The sequence below is a fragment of the Lottia gigantea genome (genome assembly GCF_000327385.1).
Source record: "Lottia gigantea unplaced genomic scaffold LOTGIsca_5, whole genome shotgun sequence".
NCBI classification, from domain to species: domain Eukaryota; kingdom Metazoa; phylum Mollusca; class Gastropoda; family Lottiidae; genus Lottia; species Lottia gigantea.
This window is the reverse complement of record NW_008709715.1, coordinates 1,859,973-1,869,396: the sequence shown is the minus strand read 5'-3', so window position 1 is coordinate 1,869,396 and position 9,424 is coordinate 1,859,973. Positions and strand designations below refer to the sequence as shown.

The 9,424-nt window shown below is 31.2% G+C and overlaps 1 protein-coding gene across 1 annotated transcript; it reads left to right on the top strand.

The window, feature by feature from the left end:
* Window positions 1-4,528: 4,528 nt before the first annotated feature.
* Window positions 4,529-8,877, top strand: LOTGIDRAFT_105887 (hypothetical protein; the record flags this gene model as incomplete). Its single annotated transcript, XM_009061833.1, has 7 exons — window positions 4,529-4,613; window positions 6,279-6,411; window positions 7,068-7,278; window positions 7,700-7,805; window positions 8,128-8,282; window positions 8,478-8,545; window positions 8,694-8,877. 7 exons carry the CDS (start codon window positions 4,529-4,531, stop codon window positions 8,875-8,877), a joined length of 942 nt encoding a protein of 313 aa, XP_009060081.1.
* Between the last annotated feature and the right edge of the window lie 547 nt (window positions 8,878-9,424).

Here is a 9,424-nt window from a genome sequence, read left to right as displayed (position 1 = left end):
GATTTGTCTTTCGACAGAAAGAGATATAAAAGAATTCCTAGACCAAGCAAATATAAATTTTCTGATTTGAGGGATTCTTTATTATAAGAAACTTTGGCCACCTTTCTTCATGCATAAACCCTGTTTACCATAGAAAAATTTCTGTTGTGGGAACAGTTTCGAGAACGGAAGGGATGAAAAATTGCTAGTGTAAACGGTCGAGCGTTCGGAAAACAGTTTCAATTTGAGATTACTGAGGCGAGGTGATCTCGGAACAGTTCTCAGAATCCGAACAGTTAATATTTGGTAGTGTAAATGTTCGAGTGTTCGAGAACAGTTCTTACCTATGCGTCTTGACCCCTTGACATGTTCTACAGTTTCTGTGAGCAGACGAAGTTGCCTTCATCCAGGTTATTAGAACACCTAAATGAACTCTTTCTTGAAGATTTTAATTAAAATGCGTCTGAAAACAATAAATCATTTACATTTTTGTTATAGAACTGTTCTCGAAATGCTCAAAATTGTAGTAGTGTAAACAGTAAAAATTTTGTAATTTTATTGTGTCCAGCTCTAGACAGGGAACGGAACACTTTATAGCGCTCTTATGTAAACGGGGCTATAGTGTACAAGAGTAATGACGTCTTTCTTTACTGATCACAGCAATGTTAAACAATTTATTTAAGTTCTCAGAAGCTATGGCTTAAAAAGGAAAAGTGTTTCAGTTGTCTTGATTTGTTTTTCAAGCCATTATGAAAATAAAATAGCATTGGAAAGAAACTGCCCTAAAGTTGTATGTTTTGTCTTTGGTGAAAATGAAAAATTAGAAGATTTAGTTGCTTTAATGTTTACCAGTATAGTGTTTGTGTGGGTTTATGACTTCTGTTGCCTATTTGATTATAATAATTACTGATATTAATCTGATGTATTAACTGTCCTTCACCCTCCCTTCTACCATATTGACCAGTCATAGTTCATTGGTCACTTATAATTGATGGTGAAAGTTACTGGTCAAGCTGACACAGGTTATATTTCAAGGTGAAATGACCTAACGGGTGAAAACATGTTTATTTGGTTTTATGATATACAGTTATTTATTGTAGTTTATAGATCATAAAAATAGATGTAAAAACTTATATTAATAGTTGTAGTCCAATATAAATGACAGATTATCTTAAAATTATATATTTTATTGTTAATTATTTTAACAAACTTACATAGGGCCTTAGGCACTGACATACAATGTTTTAGAAACTTCAAGAAGCATCTAACACATAACATAGTGTACCTTTTGTTTATTTCTTTTGGCATATAAGACTTGATTCCTGTTTTCAAGATTGAATGTGACAATAGCATGCATGATTTGTGAACTAGAAATAGTTCTACCTAAGTATGGCTTCTAGGTCACAAAATTAGAATAATGATTCTATTTCAAGTTTAAATTATAGCTGAAACAATGTGTGACCTACCACATTGAATGGCTTGAAGTTGAATATTTTTCTTTTATAAGTGTATCTGGATGAAACCAGAAAATACTATGCTACTAAATAAAGTGCACAATTTAACTATTTTATTACTTATCATCTTGCTGGAGGTCAAAGTTGAAAAAACAATCAAAAATTGGTAGCAGATGTTGACAAAGCTTGTCACTTCAGGAGACAAAGTATAAATATTTTAATAGTCAACCTTTTAACTCTTTTTACATTTTATATTCTGAATAAATATTTATAGATAAAGGTTGTTTAATATTCAAATTTATTGCATCTTCAATTTCTAAACTATTCAAAACCATATTCAATTGATATTATATAAATTGCTAAAAGTGTTATCTAGTTCATAGTTATATTAATAAAGAACATGATTTGTATAAAAATAGCCAGGCCGATATTTCCTCTGATATATAATTGAGATTTGATCTACTTAGTAATTACTTGTCTTACTTTCTTTTTATATACAAATTTAACCTTTCACCTCCAGAAAGAATTTTGTTTTCAAAACATATCTGGCTAGGTAATCTAAAAATAGGTGAGAGTTGAGGGTAGATTTCTCTAGCCTGTGTGATAATACATACTGATATATACTAATATAGTGGACAGTGGTATTTCATTTATACTGATCATTGTCACTCATCTTTACACTGAAATAAACCAAGAAAATAAGATTAAATGCACATTTAACTCAAACATAATCTTGCCATATATTTTTATGATTTAGCTAGTTTATGCTACTTTGCGTTATCGACCAAAATGACATAAAATATTCAAAAGAAAAATTAATAGTTGTTCTGCAGAGATTCTCTTCATTGAAATCATTGTCCATTTATGTATTGATTTATATTATATATTTAAAATAATACATTAAAGTCAGCAGACTAAATGTTAATAACTATTCATGACAATTGAAGTCTGCATCAACTGTGGAATAAGAAACATATTATAGAGCTACGTTATAATAATGTTAAATCATTGTAACAATACATGAATTATTGATGTGACTAATAATGAAATGTTAGTAATAATGAGTTGATAGTGTAATTAAATATCTAGTGTTAAATAATTAGTATTCATATCACAGTGTATAGAGTTTAATATTATTAAACATCTTGACAGTGTACTAAATTGATATGGAACATTTCTTAATGGAGCCAAGTTTGGTGCAGATAAAAACAATTTGTTAAAGTAGACTTTACATGATGTAATAAAATCTTTTTTGCTTGAATTCATTTTTGCACAGTAGCCAAATTTCTTTCCTATTTATAGTTGAAACATGCTCTGTATGTTTGAAACTTAATGCTCTTTTTAGTCTCATTTTAATAATCTATTTCTCTCTTTGCAGTGGTGATCCAAACTCATGGGGTGGACCAAACCAAGGCCAATCATTGTCGGTAGTTACAACAGTATGGGGTGTAACTCCTACCACTCAGAGTGCTCCCTCCTTTCATAATACACCAGCACCAGGCTTTACTAATACCACCATGACAGCTACAAACTATAGTCAACAGACGCAAGGCTTTCCAGGCAACCAAATACAAAAACCTCCATATAATCCTCAATCCATGCCATTTCGTCGAGATCCACGACCTAGGTAAATATATTTTGATATTAATTATTTCTGTTTCTCCTAAAATATATACAGACTGTTCGCAATCACTTTTTTGAAACGTAATTGATTGTATAGAGACACAGCTTTATAGTACAACAATCACTGGTTAAAGTTTTATGCAACGTTTCGACGTGTTTCCCCCGTCGTCCTCAGGCATGTGCCTTGCATAGAACTTTAACCAGTGATTGTTGTTCCATAAAGCTGTGTCTATATATCGTACTCACAATTGCTTAATGCCACTCAAAGACTGTAATTGATTGTAGTAATGAAGTTTTTGATTGTTGCAAATTTTTTCAGACCACCTCTTCTGTAAATTCCAGAATTGAACCATCTTGTGCACAGTTAAACATAAATTATATTCTTGTAATGTATTGATCTTGAATTTCAGTGGTTACCCTCCAACACCAAATACCCCAGGTTCTAATCCTTCTATGTCTGAAGGTAATGATTATCAGGCACCTCCTGCAGCTTTATCAGCAGCAGCTTATGTAGCGGCTGCAGCAACTGCCACAGCAACTGCAACAGCTACAGCAAGTATGGTTGCTTTACAAGAACAACAGAATCAACAACAACAAATGAACATGAATGTTCATATGAATATTAATAATCAGTATGGCCAACAGATGCAGGTAACATTGTTTTAAGAGATCAATCTGTTACATATCATAATATTTCTAGTTGACTTTAGTGGAAATTTTACAGTGATTAGGATATACAGTCTCTTACTAGATTGTTTTCAATATCTTGATCTCTCCATTGTTTACTATCACCTGTAAATCTTTCTTTCTTTACAAAATAAGAAGGTGGAAAAGTTATATAATACTAAACACCTTAATAAAAACTTCACTGACTTTACTCACTTTCAAAAAGAAATCATTTAGTTATAGGCCAGTCATTCAAGCATTTTATTTCGTTAAATTAGTGGTTTGCACCCAGGTAACAGACCTACATGATTGCTCATGCATAGAGAAACTTCAACTCTCCTAGACTGTATTTTGATAGCTACATGAGTAGATAGATTTACATATTGTCAACTTTTCTTATTTTCATCTGGCCTCAGGGCAAAGATCCAAAGTATTTTTATCACATTTATACAATTACTTGTTAGCTATTTAAGTAGGGCATCTCATTCTTCTAATGATTAACCTTTGTCTAAAAATAACCCAAAGAAGACGTCACTAATAAATATAAATGATACCACAATTAATTTGGTAAATAATTTAGTTTCCCTGTCAATTGTGACATCACTACCTATTTTAAACCAATCAGATCATTTCAAATTGATATTTATCTGGTATTTATATTTCTATTTTCGTTTCAGCAAATGCAACCAGGACCTCCTCCTCAATATAACAATCATTATCCGGGTATGGGGCAACAGAGACATCCAGGACCGATGGGTATGGGACCTGGTGGACCTGGACCAATGTCAGCGAAAGCTTCTATGGGAATGTATCGTGGTCGACCTTCACCTTATCCTAATCCTCAACAATACATGCAGTCAAAACAACGGCAGCAAGGCCAATATCCGAATGGTGCAAATGTGAGTAATATCTTTTGACATTTGAAACAAAAATGTTGCGGTTGCCTTGACTGTTCATATAAAGAGTGAATGCTAGCCATCAATTTCATATTTTCAAACCATACACATATTTATAAAAAAAAATTTTCTTTCAGTTTGGTCCTGGACACCCTGGTCATCCAGGCCACCCAGGACATCCTGGTCAGGTACCGTATAACCAACAGTACCCGTCAAAGCCTCAATATCCACCTACCCAACAACCATTACCTTCCCCTACCTATGGCCCAGCTCAACCTATGCGTGGTAATGTTCCTTCTCAGTACACCAACGGACAGAATCCATACATGGGTCAGGGTCAATTTATGCCTAATCGACTCCCATCACAACCTCACGGCTTCTCACAGTTTCCTGGGCAGGTAATTGTCTTGTAACTTTATATTCTATCTTAACCCTCTTATACACTCATAAATATTCTGTATTTATTGATTATATTTACAACAGTCATTATGATTGATTTTTGAAACAAATAAGAAAATTAAGGTGGGTTGATTGCAGTACATTAAAGTTTTTAGTTTAATGAGAGGTAATTAATGTTACAAGGTGCATTTCTCTTAGTGTATATAGATCAATTATGATAGATTTGTAATTAAACATAGTGTTCATTTCTCTCATTACAGGGAAATTTTCAACATCATTCACCAATACCTGGTAATCCTACACCTCCTATGACACCTGGTTCAGTGGGTGCTTACACCCAGGGTGATATGAAACCCAGTTTTCCACCCGATATTAAACCACATTTAATGAAAAAAGGTATGTATGAGTCACATAGAATGTGTAAAAAGGTAAATCTTGTCATATCCAAAAGCATTATGTCAATCAGAATAACTTTGATTGATGAGAAGCCAACAATTTTTAGATTGGGTGCTTTCAAAAAAATATTTTTCTGTTCGGTGCATTTATGTTTTTACATTCTGACAATATTTACATTCAATCGCGGATTAAAAGCAATTTTTTTGTGAATAGCCAAAACAAAATCATACTGATTGAAAGAATCCTTGATCTTATACCATCAAAATTTGTCACAATGTTTTGGAAAGAGAAATGAACATGAAAATTTAGTCTTTTATTCACTCAAATAAATTTGGAATTGAAACTGTAACTTATAACAGGTTAGAAATAGTGGCGAGTTTTATGAATATAATAGATGTAGATAAAACTATAAGTATTATAAGTACTATAGTATATAAAAGATAGTATATGATTAGAGTTAGTAAATTGATTTTCTAGTGAAGAAAGCCTCCCATCTGTTACATATCATTATATTCAATATTTAAATAACTTAAAAAACAATACAGAAACAACACTTTTTCTTCATGTCATAAATTACTTTAGCAATCAGTTTTAATTTTTTCAAACATATGTAAGCTTGTGTATGCATTACAGTTACAATATGAACGAGAATTTCAGAGGAGCCAACAAAGAACTTATTTTCAACCTAAAATTTCATGTTATTGGGCATTAAACATTTCTTTGCCGAAGTGCAACTTCAACTTTTATCAGTGATGAGTGATATCAGAAAATAATGCAAAAAAAAAAAAAAAGAATTGAAATTCCTTGCATTGCAATAAATACTTTCTATTTAGGTATAATATTTTGGATGTTCTCTATTTTGTAGAAGATGAATTAAGATTAACGTTTCCAGTTCGGGATGGTGTAGTGCTAGCTCCATTCAGACTAGAACATAATTTGGCTGTCAGTAACCACGCATTTCATCTCAGGGACTCTGTTTACCAGACCTTAATGTGGAGGTAAGCTTTTCCTTAATATGTTAGTTTATATTTTGAAACAGCTGATGATAGTGACAGTCTTAGTGTATGTATAATAGGAGTGCTGTTACCAGGATCACATGGATGCACAGGGGCTCATGCTGCTCTGATTCAATGTATATTTTGAAGAGTGTTATTCTTAATTTGCCATTAATTTTACACAAAAACAATCCAACCTCACATCAATTTCCTGAATTTTAAGTGATTTTATGATTTGGTTATTAAGTAAAGTTTCACACTATGATGCAAAATGTTTATTTGCATTAAAATTAAATGAATACTATGAATATTATGGTATAAATTATTTAATTAAATATATCAATTCCATCACGACAAGACCTTTTTTCAAAATAATCTGAGGAAAGTAAATAGTGCATGTTATGATTATGAAGTGACATAATATTTATAATTGTATCACATATTATGCTGTAAGTTATCCACCTACATTCATAGAAATAGAATGGTGACTTGATTATAGAATAAAATAAAATCATCTAACTTTATGTTTATTGTGTATAAAAGCTGATAAAACTCAATTCATGCTGATAAATTTGTAGTGAAAAGTTGGTTTTGATTTGTATGTAATGTAATGGGATTGAAAAAGATGTCCTTAATGAATATTTTTTTTGTATTTTTAGGTCTGATTTAGAGTTGCAATTAAAATGTTTTCATCATGAAGATCGTCAAATGAGCACAAACTGGCCAGCATCAGTGACAGTTAGTGTGAATGCCACGCCTCTAGTTATCGAACGTGGTGAAAATAAATCGTCTCATAAACCCCTGTATCTTAAAGAAGTATGTGCCCCTGGTAGAAATACTATACAAATCACTGTTACTGCTTGTTGTTGTGTAAGTAGTCTTTTTAGCGCTATTTGATCCAGCTTGAACTTAAAATTCTTGTGTGCATAAATATATGAAGGATAATTATATGAATTTGAAATGACTTACAAACATGAAGCAAAAATGTAAAATATTGTGTTTATCCAAGGGGACTTTTCATTTTTATGCTTTTGTGGTTGTTTTAATATACAGTAAATAGAATCTAAAAATTGAAAAATAATTCTATGTAAGACTACTCTTTAAACAAATAGGAAGAAATATAAAGTGTTTCTAAAATTGATTGTTTCTCTTGATGAATAAAGCTGACATTTCAAATCTAGAAAAATATATATTATATTTATTAATCAATTCAACCCACTATTGATTAGAATAGAAAAATAATTCTATATTCACATTTCTTAAAATATCAATACTTGTCTTATGTTTTCAGTCTCATTTATTTGTTTTACAATTGGTTCATCGACCAAGTATAAGATCTGTGTTACAAGGATTATTACGGAAGCGTTTATTACCAGCAGAACATTGTATCACTAAAAGTAAGCCCATAATAATGATTTATTGATTTCTGATATATTTATAGTTTTAATAGGATTATACTCAATTACTCCTGATGTACTACCTGTAGTCAGAACTGTGCCTTTTACAGATTGTACTTTACAATCTTTATATACTTATTTGTAACATTTAATATATCAGAATCACTGCTAATATTTGGCTAGTTTTCTGTAAGCCACTTGTGCTTGTGCGATATTGAAAACTTGAAATTGTGAACTTTCTTAAATGTACTCAAATCTGTCCTGGCCTTTCAATGTAAAGCATGAATAATCTATTTTAATTTACATTATTTATTTTTTGTAGTCAAAAGAAATTTTACACAAGTGCCAACAGCGAACTCATTAAATGGTGGAGATGATGGGGTAGAACAAACCGCTATTAAAGTGTCTCTAAAATGTCCAATAACATATCGACGTATCTCTTTACCTGCTAGAGGTCATGATTGTAAACACATACAGGTTCGTTTGTTTTTTAGTTCTGTTATATACCTTGGCCTGTTTTCTCAATGTTTCAGAAATTTTAGGCAGTCTTAAATATGAGTTCACATTATTATTCAAAGCATAAGCAGAGTATATTTTGAACTATCTTATATAGTTTGATTAATATGTACAATGACTTTGTTACTAATAAAAACATATTTTGTATCTTTATAGTGTTTTGATCTAGACTCCTATCTACAGCTCAATTGTGAAAGAGGAACATGGCGCTGTCCAGTTTGCAAGTAAGTAGTCATGACTTACAGGATAATAAAAGATTTAGGACAATTTGAAAGGGAGAAAATTATAAGCAAATATATAGTGTACAAGAAAATCAATCTTTCATCTTCAAAATTTGTTAGTTGTATATAAAATTATTGTGTTATTTTTCAGTAAAACAGCACTGCTGGAAGGTCTGGAAATAGATCAATATATATGGGGTATACTCAGTAATTTAAATAATACAGAATTTGAAGAAATAACAATGGATCAATCAGCCAGTTGGAAACCTGTTCCTATTAAATCATTAATTAAGGAAGAGGAAAATAGTGAGTATTCTACATACTACTGTTATTAATAGTTTATATAAGGACATCCTTTTTATTGACCTTACTTCCCATACTATATCATTATCATTAGAAACATTGATTATACACCCATATCATGTTGTCTCTTAACCTTTTAACACACTCTACAGTTTTCATTAGAATTTTTTTGCTATTTTTATTGTTGAAATGTGGGACAATGTTTGAGTTATTGCAAAATGACTTAATACAAATATGTTACATATATAACATGTCTGTCTGTATTTGTGCTTTCTGCACCACAGAAAAGCTAATGCCATATGTCCTGTGCGATCATTTTGATTTAAATTTTGTTGCCACATGTGGCAATTGAATTTTCTGTAGTAGCTTATACTCCCATTTCCTTATCAACAAACAATATTTAGACTGAAGATATACCTAATTCAAAACACTCAAATGTTTGACATGAAATTTGAAACTGAAGGTCAAATTGGTATCGAGTTCGATAAAGAGTTATTAAGCAAGACTATTGATAGTAATTTTTATCATTGCGAAACTTGACACACTTATTAAATGTCAACAGTTATCTGTAATGATAAG